At 51.6% G+C, this 18911-nt stretch overlaps 3 protein-coding genes across 6 annotated transcripts in view; 2 read left to right on the top strand and 1 right to left on the bottom strand.

Annotated features, from left to right (window-relative positions):
• LOC108448313 overlaps positions 1 to 66 on the top strand; it is an 11055-nt gene extending 10989 nt beyond the window's left edge. Inside the window, exon 9 of the mRNA XM_017740792.1 lies at positions 5 to 66. Coding sequence (XP_017596281.1) covers positions 5 to 66 — 62 coding nt within the window. The remainder of the gene's footprint in view (positions 1 to 4) is intronic.
• Positions 67 to 283: 217 nt separating this feature from the next.
• LOC103620245 (kinesin-like protein KIFC3) lies at positions 284 to 6488 on the top strand. Its single transcript, XM_017740930.1, has 14 exons — positions 284 to 451; positions 581 to 728; positions 815 to 945; positions 1039 to 1150; positions 1285 to 1466; positions 1546 to 1650; positions 1865 to 1995; positions 2578 to 2701; positions 3146 to 3275; positions 3386 to 3615; positions 4285 to 4419; positions 4763 to 4871; positions 5118 to 5146; positions 5342 to 6488. Exons 1-13 carry the CDS (start codon positions 374 to 376, stop codon positions 5120 to 5122), a joined length of 1620 nt encoding a protein of 539 aa, XP_017596419.1. The 5' UTR covers positions 284 to 373; the 3' UTR covers positions 5123 to 5146; positions 5342 to 6488.
• Positions 6489 to 7617: 1129 nt separating this feature from the next.
• Positions 7618 to 18911, bottom strand: part of KATNB1 (katanin regulatory subunit B1) — an 18033-nt gene continuing 6739 nt past the window's right edge. For 3 of the 4 annotated variants that reach the window (XM_017740923.1, XM_008638711.2, XM_017740924.1), the window contains 16 exons: positions 17793 to 17893; positions 17230 to 17271; positions 16491 to 16574; positions 15421 to 15536; positions 14847 to 14918; positions 14443 to 14593; positions 13865 to 14052; positions 13608 to 13741; positions 12778 to 12825; positions 12530 to 12606; positions 11773 to 11892; positions 10842 to 10991; positions 10451 to 10527; positions 9989 to 10063; positions 9198 to 9314; positions 7618 to 8618 (listed from right to left, as the gene is read on the bottom strand). In XM_017740923.1, the coding sequence (XP_017596412.1) occupies positions 8486 to 8618; positions 9198 to 9314; positions 9989 to 10063; positions 10451 to 10527; positions 10842 to 10991; positions 11773 to 11892; positions 12530 to 12606; positions 12778 to 12825; positions 13608 to 13741; positions 13865 to 14052; positions 14443 to 14593; positions 14847 to 14918; positions 15421 to 15536; positions 16491 to 16574; positions 17230 to 17271; positions 17793 to 17893 (1685 nt within the window). In that variant the 3' untranslated portion in view covers positions 7618 to 8485. The remainder of the gene's footprint in view (positions 8619 to 9197; positions 9315 to 9988; positions 10064 to 10450; positions 10528 to 10841; positions 10992 to 11772; positions 11893 to 12529; positions 12607 to 12777; positions 12826 to 13607; positions 13742 to 13864; positions 14053 to 14442; positions 14594 to 14846; positions 14919 to 15420; positions 15537 to 16490; positions 16575 to 17229; positions 17272 to 17792; positions 17894 to 18911) is intronic. The other variant, XM_008638712.2, reaches the window with a different exon arrangement.

Consider the following 18911-nt stretch of genomic DNA (forward strand, 5'->3'; position numbering starts at 1 on the left):
TCAGCCGGCGGCTGCGGGACAGCCAGGAGACCATCGCCAGCCTCAAGTCCCAGCCTCAGCAGATAAAGGTGGGCACCACAGGACTCTCCATTTTTCCTGGTTGGGCTGGGTGCCTTACAGTGCCCTGCAAGTGCAACCTGTCTCTCTGCCCTGAGCACATCAGCACAGCACCATGATTTCCTAAATTATCCTCCCTTGGGCCAGCATCAGCTCCATCCCAGGCCCCTCAGGTGCTGTTTCCCCAGTACACCCGATCTGTGGGTGCTTTCCCCTGCAGTACATCATCAAGACGGTGGAGGTGGAGTCAACCAAGGCAAAACAAGCTCTGTGCGAGACCCAGTCCCGAAACCAGTACCTGCAGGAGCAGGTGGGGATGCAGAAGCAGGTGCTGAAGGAGATGGAACAGCAGCTGCAGAGCTCCCAGAAGACAGAGGCTCAGCTCCGAGCTCAGGTCTGAGTGCGACAGGTGTAAATCAGAATTCACCCTACATTCTCTGCCTGCCTGGTGCTTGCCAGGTGCCACAGTGTGGCAGCAGGTGGGCACTGACTCAGAGTCACCCCCCACTTGCTCCTCTCCCAGATCATGATGTACGAGGCTGAGCTGGAGCGAGCCCATGGGCAGATGCTGGAGGAGATGCAGGCGATGGAGGAGGAGAAGAACCACGCCATTGAAGAGGCATTTTCCCGCGCCCAGGTGGAGATGAAGGCTGTGCACGAGAACCTGGCAGGTGAGGAGGGTTCAGGGGACTCTCAGGGTTGCCTGACTGATGTTGGGGTGTCATCATCTGCCCCCCACCCTGCCTTGTGACTGCAGGCGTCCGGACCAACCTGCTGACGCTGCAGCCGGCACTGCGCACCCTCACCCATGACTACAACAGCCTGAAGCGTCAGGTGCGCGACTTCCCCCTGCTTCTCCAGGAGACCCTGCGCAGCGCCAGGGCTGAGGTGAGCCCTCCCAGGACCACCACCCAGCACCCCTCCATGCAGGGTGGAGGTGCTGCAGAGGGTCACTGAGCCACTGGTCTCCACTGCCCCCAGATCAGCCAGGCCATCGAGGAGGTGCACAGCACCAACCGGGAGCTGCTGCGCAAGTACCGGCGGGAGCTGCAGCTCCGCAAGAAGTGTCACAATGAGCTGGTCCGGCTGAAAGGTGTGCGGGGTGCGGTGTCCCTGAGGTGGGACAGGAGGGACAGGGGAGCATCCCCATAACGTGGTTGGGTTGGCTGCGGGATGCTTCAGCCCACCTCGTGTTTGATGGCTGAGTCTCTGCTTCTCCCCTCCAAGGAAACATCCGTGTTTTTGGGCGAGTCCGCCCCATCACAAAAGAGGACGGTGAGGGCCCCGAGGCAGCCAATGCTGTGACCTTCGATGCTGACGATGATGCTGTCCTGCACCTCCTGCACAAAGGGAAGCAGGTGTCCTTTGAGCTGGATAAGGTCTTCCCCCCACAAGCGTCCCAGGAGGAGGTGGGTGCTGCCATTCACACTGCTGGTATGAGGGGGGGAGGCAGCCACCTTCTCCTCACTCTCTCCTGTCCTCCCCCAGGTGTTTCAGGAGGTTCAAGCCCTGGTCACCTCCTGCATTGATGGCTACAATGTCTGCATCTTTGCCTATGGGCAGACAGGGGCAGGAAAAACCTACACGATGGAAGTGAGTTTGCTTGGCTTTTCTTCTCAGCTTCCCACCCTGCAGTGCCCAGTCTTGGCACTCAGGCTGGTGACCAGCTCAGACCCAGTGTGCTGAGCCGGTGTGATGGTCACTGCTGCTCCACAACAGCACCCTGGGCTTTGCTTCTGCTCAGAAAAAATACAGAATAAAATGCAAGAGGGTGTTTTTTATCCCATTTCTCACCCCAATCCATCAGGGGACGGCTGCAAACCCAGGGATCAACCAGCGGGCCCTGCAGCTCCTCTTCTCCGAGGTGCGGAGCAAAGCAGCTGACTGGGACTATGCCATCACTGTCAGCGCTGCCGAGATCTACAACGAGGCGCTCAGGTACGGGGAGGGGGAAGAAACTTTTCTGGACATCACCCTGTGCTGCTCTCCCCCACATCCCTCCACCCCTGCCTAGGCCTCACAACTTGTCCCAGGGCCCTGAGCGCTGCATTTGGCCCTGCAAGGATTTATTTTTAATTTATTTTGGTGCACACTGCCCTTCCCATGAGCTGCATCATTTACACAGGCTCCCAGCTGCACCATCACTCCCACTCCCTGGCCCTGATGCAGTGGTGGGGGCGTCCCCCTCTCCCCCCTTCCCCTGCCCACGGACACTATATTTAGGAAGTTGTAACTGGGAGCTGAAAGCATGAGAAATATTTTCCTCCCTAGTCCAGCCACAGGAGGGGAGGGGCCTGGGAGCACATCCATGAGAATAACTGGGAACAGGGATGGGAGCGTGGTCTGAGTTGGGTGAGAGGAGGCACATGAGAGCCAAGAGAGTTAAGGTCTATAAATAAGATGTGCAGCTCCCTGGGAAGAGACGGCTGCTCTGGCAGTGTTGGCACATAGCCCTGACACGCGGAATGGATGCCAGCACGCCCCTGGGATGGGAATGATAACGGGTGCCCCTTTGCCCAGGGACTTGCTGGGGAAGGAGCCACAGGAGAAGCTGGAGATCAAGCTGTGCCCTGATGGCAGCGGGCAGCTCTACGTGCCCGGGCTCACTGAGTTCAGAGTGCAGAGCGTGGAGGACATCAACAAGGTCTGGGGAGATGGGGGGTGGCAGGCACAGGAGGGTGGCAGGCACAGGAGGGTGGCAGCAGGGTTGCAGTGAACTGAGGAGGGGTCTTTGGTGTGTGACTCCTGGATTTGGGAGCATTTCTGAAGCACTGGCAAGCAACAGGGACCAAAATAGATCCCTGGGTGTGATGTGACAGTCACTGTCCCATGGAGTGAGCCACAGGGGGTTAAAAATAAAAGCGTGGGGCCCAGACAGTTCCTGAGGGATTAGTGGGATGCGGCTGTCACCGCAGTGCCCTGCCTGTCACCCCTGCCTCTGGTGCATCACCCAGGCTGAGACCTGACAGCGGTCATCACCCTGATGGGCCAGGCAGCCCATGCTCAGGTTCATCCCTGGATCACAGGGGATTTGTGGTGGGACTGGGGCAGGTTGGCCTCACCCCCCCAACTCCCTGGACTCCCCCAGGTCTTCGAGTTTGGCCATGTCAAACGAGTGACAGAGTGCACCAACCTGAATGAGCACAGCTCTCGCTCCCACGCCCTCCTCATCGTCACCGTCCGTGGCCTTGACCGCAGCACGGGGCTCCGCACCACAGGTGGGTGTCACACGGCAAACCCCTCACCGGGGCACCTGGGCTGCGGCATCCCGGGGTGTGTGAGGCTGGGCGCTGATGCCAGCGGTGGGGTTTTGGCTGTGTGTCCTCAGGGAAGCTGAACCTGGTGGACCTGGCGGGGTCGGAGCGGGTCGGGCGGTCGGGCGCGGAGGGCAGCCGGCTCCGCGAGGCGCAGCACATCAACAAGTCCCTGTCGGCCCTGGGCGATGTCATTTACGCCCTGCGCTCCCGGCAGGGCCACGTGCCCTTCCGCAACTCCAAGCTGACCTACCTGCTGCAGGACTCACTCAGCGGCGACAGCAAGACCCTCATGATGGTGCAGGTAGGGGCTGGGCACCCAGTGCCTGTCAGTATCCCCACAGCCAGGCAATGTGGTTTCTGGGTCCCTTCTTGCCCCAGTGCTGGGGCAGGTGGGAGGGATGCTGGAGGCAGGAGCTGGGCTGGAGTCGAGGGACGGGGCTTGCCCATGGGGCATCATCCAGTCTGCAATTGTGGTGCCACAGGCAGCTCTCTCTCTGTCTCTGCACCCCAGACGAGGCCAAGGGATGGGGAATTGACTCGGAGATCCATGAGCCTGCCCTCCCTGCCTGCACATGGATGCTGTCCCTATGGGCACAATCTCTTCGTATATTGTCATCTCCCCATCCCCTCTTTTTCTGGGAGGATTTTAAGCTCTGGCAGCTTCTCCACCCCTGCCTTGTGATCCCCCACTCCCAGCTGCTGGCACCCACACCGAGCCCCCGTGGGGGCTGCCTGAGCCCCTGCACCTGCCACAGCTATTCCAGGCTGCTCCTCGCACTGGGGCAGTTGGTGACAGGGAATCCAGCTGGCTCAGACACTGGCCCAGGCGTGGATGGATGGGGCTAGCCTGGGAGGGGCAGGTTAATAATAGCATCTCACCGGCCAGCAGCAGCAGGTTGCCTGGGGGGAGCCCTTGGGGTGCACAGGCAGCTGCCAGGGTGACTTTGTGCCTGCTCCTCCCTGACCACAGGTCTCCCCTGCTGAGAAGAACACCAGTGAGACGCTGTGCTCCCTGAAGTTTGCCGAGAGGGTTCGCTCTGTGGAGCTGGGTCCTGTCTCCCGCAAGGCTGAGCTGGGCTCATGGCCCAGCCAGGAGCACCTGGAGGTACCCAAGTGGCTGCTAGTGCCCTTCCTCTCCACCCTCACCCCAGGGATCACCCCTGTTTTGCCCCCACACGTGGTCCCCAGAGCTGTTGGATGTTCCCCTAGAGCCACCTCCATTGGGCACCATCACCTGGTGGGATGCAGGTTGTTTCCAAACTGCAGTGTCCAGCCAATGCTGCCACCTTGGCTGTTCCAAGCCATTTTGCAGCAGTCCCATGGTAGCCCCTGAGAAATTTGGACACCACTACTCAGGCATGCACTGTCTGCCTGTGCATCCATCCCCATTTCTTCCCTCTGGGCCCTGGCATGGGCTGATCCTGGGGCTGTGTCCCCTCTCCTCCCAGGGTGACTCGCCGGGTTCTGCAGCACCACCTGGCCGGGGCCACGCATCCCCCAGCCCGGGGCAGCTCTCCAGTCGCTCTGCCTCCATCCGCAGGAAGCTCCACACCTCAGGTGGGTGGTGGGACACCTTGAGAGCCCAGACAGGGTCCTTCCATCCCAGGAGGCTCCAGCCACCAGCCCGTGGCAAAGCCTGCAGGGGAGAGTGAGCAGATTTGTAGTCAGCTCATTAACTAATGGCTAATTAGCCATGGCTAGCACTTCCCCAAGAGTGCCCTGGTTCGAAGGCACTGCTGATGGCTCAGGGGGCAAGGGGAGGGCAATGTCACCAGGCTGAACCTCTCTCCCCTTCGATTTCAGCCTGACTTAGGGGCAGCCGTGGCTGCCAGGTGAGTGCCTGTGGCTGGCGCTGGTGGAGGGCTCTGCTTCGCCCTGCTTCCCAGGCAGGGCAGGGCTGCTGGGCTGTGCAGGGACGCTGCTGGGGATGCTTGTGGTACCAGCTCCTGCTACACTGCCACCAGACGGGGCTGGGGCACTGGTGGCTGTGCCCCTGCCTGCTGTAACCCATGCATGTCTCCCCCCAGGGAAGCTGAGGCCAGTGCCCCAGTGACAAGTGCCAGCCACTGCATCAAACCCACTGCAGGACCCAGCCCCTCACAGTGACACTGAGACGGCTGCTGGAAGACAGGAAGGCTTTGGTGCTGTTCCCTTGGCCACCAGGACCCGTGACCAGAGGGTGATGGCACCTCTCACCATGAGCAGCATGGGGTCAGGGTCTCCCAGCAGCCAGCCCTGCCTCTCAGGGTGGGGGACAGTGGTGCTGGGCAGAGCTCTGCCCCCTCAGATGCTCAGCTCTGTGAGTTTATTTTTGCTGGACAGATGTTTTTAGCCACAGCAAGGAGCTGCTGGTTGCTCCCTCCATCTCTCCAGCTTTGCTTTTACAATGAGATCTGGCTGGAAGGGGTGTGCAGAGCCAGACCAGCCCCTGGCCCTGCCTCTGCTACTGCCACAGGGCCAGCCTGGCCACAGCTCCTGCCAGGCTCTGTCTGGGCAGCTGCCCGATGTCGTTCAGAGCAGCTCTTCTTCCACATTAAGCCACACAAACTCCCAGCAGCTCTTTTCCCTGTCAGTTTCTCAAGCCCTGTTGTTGCATGAAGGCCCCCGGTGCTGTGCATGAGCCGAGCTGCCATTCCTCGTGGTGCCAGTGCTGCCAGGGCCCCATGCTGTCTGCCTGTGGTACACAGCACCAGGGGGGATGGAGCAGTCTTGAATGAAGCTACTGTAAAGTTATTTACCAGTTGTCTTGTCAAGAGAGATCACAGTGTGGTCGAGATGAAAGTGTTTCAAATATTTATACCTGTTTACATGGTCTTGGAATGGAAAACTAGTGGAAAACAAGAAGACCCCAAACCTCCAGCCCAAAAGCCTCTTGGCTTATGTATGGGGATGGTGGTTGGCAGGGGCATGGGAGGAGATGGGACTGCCCTTGGACCTATCAACACCCACCTGTGGGTACATTTCCTCCTGCTCGAAATCCCTGCTGGAGGCACTGATGGCTCTTTCCACCACAGCCCTCTCCTCTTGCACTTCCATGGCGGATTCTATTTAAAAACAAAAAAGGGAAAAATAAATTCAGCCTTTTGTAAGATTAGATGTTTCTATGTATTTTAATAATTAAAAAATATCCTGTTTTGTAACAAAACTTATTTTAAATAAACTGTTAAAGCCAGTCCTCCTGCGCTGCTGTTCTTGAACCCTGCTTGAGGTGGGGTGGGTGCTTCTTCCATCCTCCCAGCATCTCCCATAGGGCTGGAAAAGCCCATAATACCCTTGCAGCTGTCCCCGGGGCCAGCCTGGCAGCACGGTCCCCACCCCATTTTGCAGCTATCAGGCTTCTGCAATTGGCGGGAGAGCAGTGGTTAAACCCAAAGTGAGTCCCAATGCTCCCATGTCCTGCTCCACCTTGTCCTGCTCCACCTCCCATTCCAACAATACGCTGGTGCCTGGCAGAGCCTTTTCACACCTCATGGGGGGCCAGGCATGGGATTATCACCAGATGAGGCAGGAAGCAGCTGCAGAGCAGGAGGACACACACCCTGAGTCTCCTGGTGCTCGAAGCAGGCAGCACTCACTGTCAGTCCTGCCTGTGGCTCAGTGCCAGGGCCTCTTGCTGCACAAGCCACCTTCGGAGCCACCTCCTCCAGAGCCGCGGAGCTGGGAAGGCACTCCCCTTTGTTCCCAAAACTTGACTGTTTGGTTGAAGCATCAGCAATGTGGGGACTGGCTTTAGCTTTCCTGATAGCCCCACTTCACCTCCCCAGAACAGCCTTCCAAACGCATTCCCTGGCTTAGGAGCTCAGAGGCAGCAGGTAGGCAGCACTGCCACTCCAGCTAGATCCGCTCAAGAGCTGTGGGAGGGAGATCTGTGTGCAGCCAGGGACCAGGATGAGCCCTAAATGATGACGCTGCTCCTTGGGCTGGGAACGACCCAGCAGAGTGAAACCGCCCCCGGGATTTCCACGAGCCACTTGGCAAGTGCTGGCTCTCCTGTTGCTCACCACAGCCTCCCAGCAGGATGGGTGAGAATGGTCAGCTTCCCCTGGGACAGGCAGGGAATAGAGCCCTGCTTTTCCTGGGCACTCCCAGCCAGGAGCCACACCAAGGTGAAGAGGACTTCCAAGAGATTCAGGCATTTAACACAACTTTAAAAAAAATTACAAATATTTTAATAAAATTCATTATAAGTTACAGATTCCTGGAGAACAGGCTCCAGTGTATAAAATGGGAGACAGGCTGGGAAGAGCAGGGAAAGCACCAACAGGAACCTCTTTCCCCAGAGGAAAGAAGAAAGAGGGACAGAAAGGTTCTGACAGACATTTATTGGGGGAAAAAAAACAAAACCAAACCTCTAAGAATGGTCCAGTGGATGTAGAAAGACATAAATCAGTCCATGTCCCTCTGTTCCTCCACCCTTCCAAATCCTCACCCCCAAAGGCAAACACATACGACGAGTCCTGTTTAAGTCACATATTTTAACAGGTCCAGGTAGACCTCAGATCCAAGCACAGTCTGAAGATACTGATCTTCTGCAGCCCTGGGTGCCAGCAGGGATGTCTGAGAGGCCAAGAGAAAGTCTCTTGGTTCAGGTCCTTGAGATGCACCGGCACAGTGGCACAGTGTCCTTGCCCATGTCAGATGAAGCCAAAGGGGCTGGTCCCCCATGGCAGTTGAAGTCCCTTCTGCATGGAAAGGGCATCCACCCCACAGCAGGCGTTTGTGGGGCGGTGGCTGCAGTCCTCAGCAGCTGCACAGCGAGAGCACGGCCCTGGCCCACAGGGCCAAGCAACAAGAACCGACAGCACAAGCGGGAAGGAGGGGTGACAGCAGGCTCAGAGCCCTCCTGCAGGGACAGGCCAGCACACAGAGCAGCCCAGAGCTTGATGCTGAGATGAAGAGCTGAAATGAAGCAGCTTCCCTACAGCGCTTTGTGGGGTCCTCCACCCGCCAGGGCCCCTCACACAGCACACACGTCTCTCCACTCGGGTCCTCCATCCAGCCCGTAAGGCACGAGGGCTGGCTGGGCGACCAGCCAGGCAGATTCCATTTCCCTACCATGCTGGAGAGGGGCAGGGGGAAAAGACGGACACACGGAGAGATCTGAAATCCAGCCAGACCACGAGCAGGGGAAGCTTGGCCACCTGTATTTGTACATGAGGAGGTGGTGGCTGTTAGTCCAGGACAGCCATGAGGAGAAGCAGTTCCCGAAAGGCACTACCATGGCGGCCGCTGAGCCCAGACTTGTTCTTAACAACATTGCTGATGTTTTTCAGCTGCTTGTAGCACAACTTGCATTTGTGAAGCCTGGAAAAAAATGACAGCAGACACAGCATGAATCCTTAGTTGCCTGAGGTGTGGCTGTTCCTGCAGTGCCAGAGAGGCAACTCAGCAGGAGAGAAAAGTCCTGAAAATGGCCTGGAAGAGGCTGAAATATGAGCACAGCTCTGCAAAAACACCAGGCATTCAGCCCATGTCCTGATGAGACAGGAGAATGGCATCCACATAAGGGCTCTTTCACCCCTCTTCCCCCTTTGGCAGTACAGTCCAGGGAGGAAGGAGGTGCTGTTTTCCAAAGGCCAACTCTCAGAGAAGAGCTATTCAAACTCAAAATCCAGGGCCTGGCTACCAACTCATGTGTCTTGTGAGGCAGAGGGGGAAGCCACAGGGTGGTTTTACTCCCAATACTTTGTTTAGGTATGACTCAAGATACAGAGACAAAGGGAAAAGCAGTCCTTGGCCTTTTCCTCTGAGCAGGAAAGTTTGGTGTTTGCAGACAAAGGGAAGGCATGTCCAGTCTGGTATCAGAGCCTTGATGGCAAGGACATAGCTCTCTCAAGAGAAAGGCTGGTCCCAGGTGGGAGCAAGTGGAAGCGTGTGCCTCACCTTTCCTCTCTGCTGATGTCCACTCCAACAGAAGGTGGTGCAGCAAGGATGTCTGTGATGAGTGGCAGGAATCTCTGGAGAATGAGCTTCAGGGATGTGCAGCCAGTCTGCACGTAACTGAAAAACAGAATCGGGTCCCACCTGAATTTCATTCCTGTCCCCCCAGCACGCAGCCCTCAAACAACCCCACTCCACCACCTGTAACCAGGGAAGGAGAGCAACAGCCAAGTACCAACAATACATCTTAGTTAAAGCTTTCACAAAGCAAGCCTGTTCCAAAGGTCCTGGCACATACCCCACCAAGTGGGACTTCTCTGCTCAAGGGTAGAGATGTCTTGCCAAGGGAACCTGGCAGGAACCTCTCTCCCAGAAGAAAGGAAGAGCAGAAACTCCCTCTTAAGGGAGAGGCTGCAATGTTTTCCCCCTAAAGATGAGTCCCCAGGGCTGTTGCAGGACTTCATTCCCCTTGTCCCAAGCTGACAGCTTCACTCCCAGCAGTGTGCAAAGCCCATTTGTTTTACATGGCCCCTCCTGGCTGCCAGAGCTGTCTTCCATCCAACACATCTACCACAAATCCCACTATCCTGCTCCTCCTGCCCATGCATACTTTCCGTGTCTTTTCCCGCACACACCTGGCAACTCCATCATTCTTTTTCAGGTGTCATATCAGCATGATACTGTATCTGCAGTGGTATCTCAGGATTTTCTTTCAGGTACAAAATGCCCAGCAGAGCTCCCCTATCACTACCTACACCCTGTCCCACAAACACACCATGCTCTTAGGGCCTCACCTTTCGTATTTGCTTTGGAGCAGTTTTTCTATCTGCGGCAGGACTATAGTACACAAATCCAGCTTCCAGAGAGACCTGAAAAGAACATATCCTGAGACTGGAGACTGAGGCTCTACAAAGCTGAGCCAACACAAATAACACTTCCTAGCAAATGCCCAGACAGACACACTCAAGTTCACTGAGCAAGTTCACTGACTCCCCCTCGTGAGAGAAAGTGGCAGGTTCTGACATATTTCTTTGACTTTCAGCAGAATTACTTTATGAAGCCCAAGACTTTGATTTTCCTTGGCCCCAAACAACTCCAGCAGTTACTGTCACTGCAGGCTTGAAGATGCGACTACAAGCACATGAACTTCATGCCTCCATGGCCCACTGGACATGGGGCAGGTAAAAGGCAGAGCTCCCAACTCCCAGCCAGGCGGCTCTTGAGCATCCCAGGGGCTGACCCCACCCAGGACTCACGCTTTTTGGTTGACAATATTCAAGAGATCCACGACAACAGACAGATCATTGATTGCCACTGCAGAGTCCAGAGAGTTCTGAGAGAGAAGGGGAAGAAAAAGTCACCTATTGCAAAGCTCAGACTGGTTGGGCTAATGCAAATTTGTATCTAGTGCTGCTTTTCCAAAACAAGGTAGAGGAAACGTGAAGATGGCTAGGGAACTCTCTCATGGGAAAGTTTTTTTGGTGACCATTCAGCTGCAGGTGGGACACAGTAGCACTCTGTGGTGCACCCCTGGGAACAAAAGCTGTGAGACCCCATGTTTTGTATGAGGCAGAATCAGCCCCAGACACGCAAACAGGGCTGCTCAGCTGCTCCCCTCATGAGCCCTAGGTATCTCCTCATGCTTGCCTTGATGTCACTGGTGCTCCATACAGCCCGCACGGTGTCCAGGTTCTTGTGGCGGCTGGTGAGCACCACACACATGGTCTCGTGGCCTTTCCTGATCTGGGACATGGCTTCCTCATCCACCAGCTCCGTCTGGCTTTGGTTTTTCACAGCCTGGAAGTACAGACACCAATAACAGAGCAGGATGGCACGGAAAGGTGGGAGCTTTCTCTGGCCTAGGTGAGAGCCCATTTTGGCAGACAGGATGTCAGTGAATACTGATTTCTTTGCAGATGGTTGTAAAAACCTTTTGAAATGGAAATGCTCAATTTGTTCTGGTTTCAGTTACTGATTTTCTGCTTTTTCTACTATGTCAATCACGAACATGTTTAAAGCTTTGGGAAAACTCTCAAAAAAGATGAATTTAAAGTAAGTTTTCAAAACCAGTATGTTTTAATAAAGAAATGTTTTCACAAAAACCCTATTTTTTTATGTGAAACACTTGTTTGGAAACAGCAAATTTTATTAGAAAGCATAGATACAAAATTTATTAGACTCTCAATTTGCTTCCTGCCCAGGCCATGCTAGAACAACTACTTCCTTTGTTCACATTTAGACCTTGGGATCATCAGGATGCTCTGGTCTTTCCCCCTTTTTAAGACAAGAGAATACCCTCCCCAGGAGAGACCAAGAAGCCTCCAAGATGCAAGAGGCAGAGATTCCTGTGAAATTATTATGTACATGTAATGGCAGACGCCAGTTTTTTAAATGAACCACTATCTGGTACATGGAATAGTTCAGTGACTGTCTCACCCCTTGCTCTCTGCTTTGGTAACAGCTTTTTCATGAGCAGGGCTCAACTCTGCTGTATTTACACCAACCACAATGGGGGACCCCCTTTCAGATGCCACCCAACATAGACATTGGCTGGAAAACATTATCCAGAGACACTTACTGGGAGAAAGTCAGAGGCCTTCAGGCCAATGGGCTCATTCCTGGCTGCCGGAATCACTGATGGCTCTGTTCTGCTCAAAGAAGTTGAGGAGGCAATCGCTGGCCTCTGGACTGGATCAGGCTGCAGAAGAAATTGGGATAAAAGCTCTAGCAGGAACAGTCTGGCCCTAGTCTGGTGACCTTTATTTCTGACCTGCTTTCTTCTCACAGCAGGGTCCTAACGCAGCAGCAGTCTCCAGTTTGCTAGCATAGTTTAAGAGGCAATAAAGTACCTCTCAGGTACACACCGCTATGTAATTAAGGTTTGTAAAGAACATGGAGATACCCCAGCAGAAGTGCCGAGTGCTGTTACTGCTATGAAATTAGGGCAATGGGCTGTGGCCAGCCTGAAGGCTAAGAGAGAATTCTAAAGAAGCCAGTATAATGAATCCTGGCACATCAGCTGCTTGCAGTTTTGGCAACAAAACAGCCTCTGTTCAAGCATTTGTAGAAACCTGGCACTTGGTTCTCTTGAGTGCCCCAATTCTGAGATGCAAGGAGAAGCACCACTGCAAGCACAAGCAGCAAACTAAAACAATAGAGCCGGTCGGAGGCTTGGCCTTGGTTCTACTGCTAAGGTAGCAGCACAAAGCCTAGAGCTGCACTTTTACTGCCCTTCAGTAAACAATCAGCCCAAGTAGAAATCACAAATTCCCCAGCTCTGCACATTGTTCACAGAGGGGGCAGGAACAGCAATTCATAGATCACACAGTACGTACGAGCTCTTGCTTTGGCAACGAGGTCTGGACATCCGCAGCTTGGCTGGGCTTCACTGCTTCCTTTGCAGTTCCAGGCTCTACCAAGAGGGAGAGAAGTGGGAAAGCAGAAACTGATGGTCACTTTCAAGAGTTGAGAGCAAAGGTTCTGTTTAGCTACACTGCAAGGAGCCATTTCTGCCTTCAGGCAGCTCTCCCTCTTTTGAGGGCCATTAACCCTATCCCCACCAAGGGGTCATTTCCATACTCACCATCCTCAGGAGGGGCTGGAAAGGGCTCATTTCGAGGAGGAGTTCGGCCTACAGAATAAGATTAAAAACATAAACAAATGAAGGAGCATCCAAGGCTACTGATAAGTGGTAAGTCAACCTTGGAGCAGAGAAATCTCCAACAACTCCACACATGAGGGTAATCAGTGATACAACAAGCAGAGTTATCTCCTTTAGGCCCTGACACTATTGTTGAGTATAGCTTTCAGCCTTCATGGATAGGAGGGACAAAACCGACCCGTCGTTCACTGCTGCTGTAGAGGTGTGAAGCCTGAGACAAGGCACTGTCACAACAAATGATACTAGAAAAAATCCACCTCCTGTTATTGATTTATATAAGCAAATAAAAATAATTGCTATGAATTCCTCAGAAAGAGTATCTCATTTTATCATTTACATAAAAATGAGATACAGACACTGCACAATGCCTCCTAAACAACAATCTTTGCTTTAACAAAACATTTTGCCTTTCCTTCTTTAACGAAGGCTGCTGATCTCATACATATCAAAATTCTAAGCTAATAAAATTTCCTTAACACTCTAATCAGGATAGGAAGGCAGCACATTTACAATAAAGCTCTGGATTCTGAGGCTTCAAACAGACATCACTGTACCCTAGTAAAGGTGCCACCTTTCAGCTGTTCACCAACATGATCTGTGCTTCAGAATATTAAAGAAAAGCTTTCTGAACTCTCCAGTCACAGGTGAAGTCTCTGTTACAGTAAGCCAAAGGTCAGTTCTACTGAATCAGTTTAGTGTCCTCATCTCAAACCCAAACCCTACTCAAAAGCACAAAAACCCCTGGTACTGACAGATCGCATTCTTGGGCTGGAAGATCTCTTTGTAATCCTCCTGGTTCTGGATCTCAGCCTTTGATTCCTTCTCATCCCGGTCATCTTCACTGCTAGGACTGTGCCTCTCACTCTCCGAATTGTGCTTCACTCTGCTGTGGAAAAAGAGTTGTTGTCAGGGGAAGCCGTATTGTCAGAGAGAGAGAGAGAGCGAGCACTGAGTGCCTGGTGCATTTCCTTAAAATCTTGAAATTCAACAAGCCAGCAGACTCCCTCACCTCTGTGGCTTGCTGCAGCTCGTTGAGGGCCTGTCATAGATGCGGCGAAGGGAGGACCCTGTGGGGGTAGGTGGCACAAGAGGCTGGTCGTCCCTGATCAACCCATGAGGAATAGAATCTGACTTTGGGACTCTGCTGAGATCCACAACGAAGGAAGAGACTGTGCTTTGTGCAAAGGAAACTCCTATCTGCAGAGGCAAAAGATCAAGGTAATTCACCAAGGAGTGGAGTGCACACCAGCCCTTTTGAGAACAGGAGTGATGGAGTGACCCTGAGCAACTGCGCTTGAGGACTGCTCAGTTCAGTGCTGAGGATTTTTCAACCTGAAGTTGCCAGCAATTTATGAAAAGCTTGGATAAAACTTTTGCCAAGCATAGCTTCTAAATACTGGTCAAACTAAGCCCGAGTTCTTTCCTCCAGAAGCCAAAGAGACACGAAGTGGAGCACAAGGCACACAGCCTTTGGGCATGCTGCAAGCCCTGACACAATCTTACAGGTCTGAAGGCCTGCAAGGAGGCAGCAGGATTTTATCTTGTGTTTCACAGCTGCCTCCCCCCGCCTCAGGAGCAGTGCCTTACCAGCTGGTTGTTGCTGATAGACAAGTCAGCTACTTTTCCCCAGTTCACCAAGACCACATCAAAACAGCGCTCTGGCTCCCAGCCGTACACACGCAGCGAATCCTGGAAGCCGCTGTACAAGCAGCAGCCATCTGGGTTGAAGAGCACACACCTGGGAGGAAGGCAGAAGAGAATCAGGCACAGCATTCCCACCTTGCTCAGTCCTTGTGGGTCTCTGACTACACTGAACACCTTCAGTTCTGTTTCTAACAATGAACCTTCCAATCTGGTGTGCAACCTGGTGGGCCTGTGCAACATCTCCAGCAGCCCAGACTTCTCCCCAGTAACGTCTCTCTCTGAGGAAACCCTCCCTTCACCCCACCTTTAGTCTCTGCCTAGTACATTTCAGTAGGAATTTAATGTACCTGACAGGAGTAGCTTCCTCTTCAATACAGCTCACAACTTGAAACTTCTCCAAGTCCCAGAACCGAACAGTCCTGTACACACAACACAACAAAATTCATTGCTCTAGAAATCACAGTAGGATCCAGATTTTTAACAAAACAGTTAGAATGACTTTTGCTGTTGTGCACATACAGTGACCCTAGACAGAAGGCTGGTCTAGCTAAGATCCATGAATCCAGACAGGGATACTCAGAGGCTCTAGACACAGACAGGCATTTAGAGCTGACCCAGAGCTAAGAGAACACCCTGCCAGCTGAGCAGGGCTGCCTGCTGTTCACACAAGATGTCAGCTGGATTAGAGAGATGCTTGGGGCTACACATTGGTTTCTAGTGCGGCAGAAGGTGCCATCAATTTTGGATGAGAAGGGAAGATCTCCATGTTCTGCCCATCACAGATGATGTCCAGATGTCTGGCTCTTGCAATAGCAGGTTTGAGTTGTGTGACATTCCCCTTTGTCATGTTTCTACAAGGAAGAGCATCAGGAAATAGAACAGACATACACATTTCTCTTCTTTCTCCCTCCCCTTATGTACCTGTCAGAGCTGCCAGAAGCCAAAAGGTATTCATTGGGATGGAATTCAACAACGTTTACTGGGCCGGTATGTCCTGTAAACTCAAACATTAACTTCCCAGCAGTCAGATCCCACAGCTGAAAGGAGGAAAGAACAGAGACTCTTGAAGAGATTTAATGTTAGAGATTTCCAATACACTTGGGATTTCCTTGTACTGGCAACCTTCTAACACTTCCCCCCTCCAAGAACAGGATCAAGTCTGTCAAAGAAAGCAATAATCAAGGAAAAAGTACCATCCCAGTCATTTAAGGTTTTGCTTTGGTTTTGGGTTTGGGTTTTTTTGCATTATCTTTTATTTTCCATGTAATTTGTCCCTGAGAAGTTTCTATTTTATATTTAGAGACTGAGACAAAATATAGCAGTTCCATCTGTCCCCACAGACTGTATCTCAAAAGTGAACAAACAAAATTCCAAAAGCTCTGAATCCCTTTGGAATTCCCTCTTCCTGTGCTCTAGTCTCCACTTGAAAATGCAGGGAAATAACTGATCAGTTAATCATGTGAAACTGAAAATAAGATCAGTCCTTCATCCCCATTCCTCATACTCCATGTGAAACAACTGAAGTCACTACCTCAGTCAATACTTTTCTGAACTCCTTCTCTTACTCTGTTCAGTCCTGACACCAATTTTCAGACTGATAATCACATGTAATGTATATAATACAAGCAGAGCCAGAAATTAGTCTGGTGAAGCAATGTGCTGTGGACAACTCATTCTACAAGGTTTACTGAGGCCAACGTTCAGGTACCACAACTCTACTACCATCAAAACATTAATTTTTCTGTGCATAGTCTTTCTCAATATGTCTGCTGGATAAGGGCATTTCAACACATGCAGCTCTTCTATGGGTGTTGAGGGCCATCAGACACGATCCCCATAAGAAAACTGGTCTCTGCAAAGCCATGGGGCTCAGTCAGCTGCCTAATGAATGATGGGTGTTTATGAGTGAGTGCTGGCAATGCCTGGTAAAAAGACAATCCCAGCATTCCCATGTGCTGCAAGCACATAAGGATGGTGTCACAATAAATTACCTTTACAGTGTGATCATCAGCAGCAGAGGCCACCCATTTCCCATCAGGGCTAAAGCGGAGACACCGAACTGCTTCTGTGTGACCCTGAAATGAGGAAAAACAGTGTTCTGGCTTTTGTCTTTCAATCCTATACAATATAATAAACCAAAATCAATTAAGTGTTTTACAGAGTTCACAGCTTGCAGAACACAACACTGTACTCAAGACACTACACCCAGCCACACTAAATGTGTGTCATCTCTCTCATCTAGACATTAATGCCATCAGTTTGAGTATGGTAAATACAGATCTGGCTTCACTAATACGATTAGTTCTAAATTACAGATTTACATATGGTCAGATAGAAGTGTTGTGACACTTAGTCTCCAGTTTCTACACAAAATTAATATACAGCAAGTTCTTTAGGTAGAAGAAGGTCCCAAGAACAGAACCATCTCAGTGCAGAGGTAATATCATTAACAATATAAAGAAACCCTTAGGATGCTCTCAATCCCCCACTGAAGCCATCCTCACTATAGCACATTATATCCATTGATATCCCATAATATCCATTTCATATTCCCATACAGCTTGCGGAGGCCTGCTGAGGTTTGCCAGGCCACTTCACAAATCGTGCAGATCTTATTCTCATGCTGGAAAACCAGGAAGTTAATTGTACATAGTCACATTTAGGTTTGCTCACAAGTCCTCAAAAGAATATTTCTCCCCTCTTTGCCTGAAACCTAATGAAACATCATACCTTGAATGTGAAGATACAGCCTTTTCTTCTTACATCCCAGAGCTACAAGGAAGAAAAGCAAACAAATGATACGTTTAGAGCAGTGTGTGGGGAGCCCAAGGGTCCTGCCAGAACAAGGGGTCTCTGTGTCACCAAGCTAACAGACACTGCAGAATGAAGGGGCTGCTGGACCCCTGTTGGCCTCAGGGGACTTTTCTAACTCCCCAAGCAAGAATCAATCCTGGAAGGTCTCTCTTACTACAGCAGCTCAGTTCTGACAGTCAAACACCAGCCTGAGGAAGCAGATACAATCCACAACAAGCAGGACATCTGTGCTTGCTGACACCAGGTCTTGGCTGGCACCTTACTCAGAGCCACATTCCACACCAGAGGAGTCACATTCATGAGCTGGCTGTGAAAATACAGGCACGGATTTCACAAGCACTCACAAATACACCTGCCCACACATGGAAATGATGATGTGCAGCATCTACCAACAGCTCAACACAAAACACGTTCTGGCACTCTTCAAAACAAAGACACTGCAGGTAAAGAGGGAAATCTCTAGTGGAAGCTGGTATTACCTTAATGTTGGTGTCCAAGGAGCCAGATGCCACAAAGCTTCCAAAAGGATGGAAATGAAGGCTGCAGATATTCGCTTTGTGACCTGGTAAGGTACGAAGAACTGGGAAAAGGAAAGGCAGAGCAGAAAGAAGGAATAGGGGGAAAAATATTTAATAGTTCACTTCCACACGGAAGTGTAGCCATACTATCCCCACCGTTATTTTATGGAAATATATATTATTTTGTGGAAACACCTCTGACTTTACCCTGGCAATGCAAAGAAACAACAATAGAAAGGCCATGATCAATGAACCTAATGGAAGCCCTGTCCTTAGGTATGGAAGCTATGGATAGAATTCCAAAGGTCTCCATTCTGAAAATGAGGCAGCTGGCAGGCAGTGCATCTTCCCACTTGTTACACAGACAGCAAAATGGGCCAGAGGAGGAACAGTTTGAGCCAGGAAGTGAAACGGTCTTGACTGCCTGCAGCATTCACCTTGCAGTTATTAGACAGACCCTTTCCCAGGACTCTGCATCCCCATCCAGGCACCACCTCTTAGGTTTCAATATTCACCCCAGACTCCTTCAATTGTCCCTTGCAAGAATCATTATAAAGACAGAAAATGGATGCTTAGGAAGCAGGAGACCAAGAAACGATCAGAGTGTTTCAGCAAGTCATCAAGTAACACCCCCTGTAATTCTGGAAACCAGAAAGGACCAGTAGAACTGGTACATCCTATCTCGGCAAGCAGTGACAAATGCAGAACTCAACTCTAAGAAAAATTGCTCAGATAATAATAAGGGAAATCCCTCTCCCTCATCTGTCATCTGGAACAAGCTGATGATTCCCCTGGCAGAAATCAGCTCTTGAGCCAGAGCTGGGGTGATCATTTGCACAGACACTGGCTCATAGGTCTTCTAATAAATGCACCCAGACCAGCTACTCCCCACAGGCCGAGCCAAAGTATTCCATAACTGAACTGATTCTAACTGTCTGAATGACAAAAGTGCTTTTCATTATTGATGCTGCCTGTGGTTTGCCTGCTTAGCTCAGCCAGTGTAAGTCTATTTTCATTACACATTCCTTCTATGAACAAGCAGCAACCTATAAGAAATACTCAGTCATTTTCTGGTATTCC

The sequence above is a fragment of the Corvus brachyrhynchos genome, unplaced genomic scaffold (assembly GCF_000691975.1).
Source record: "Corvus brachyrhynchos isolate BGI_N302 unplaced genomic scaffold, ASM69197v1 scaffold26, whole genome shotgun sequence".
Taxonomy (NCBI): Eukaryota; Metazoa; Chordata; class Aves; order Passeriformes; family Corvidae; genus Corvus; species Corvus brachyrhynchos.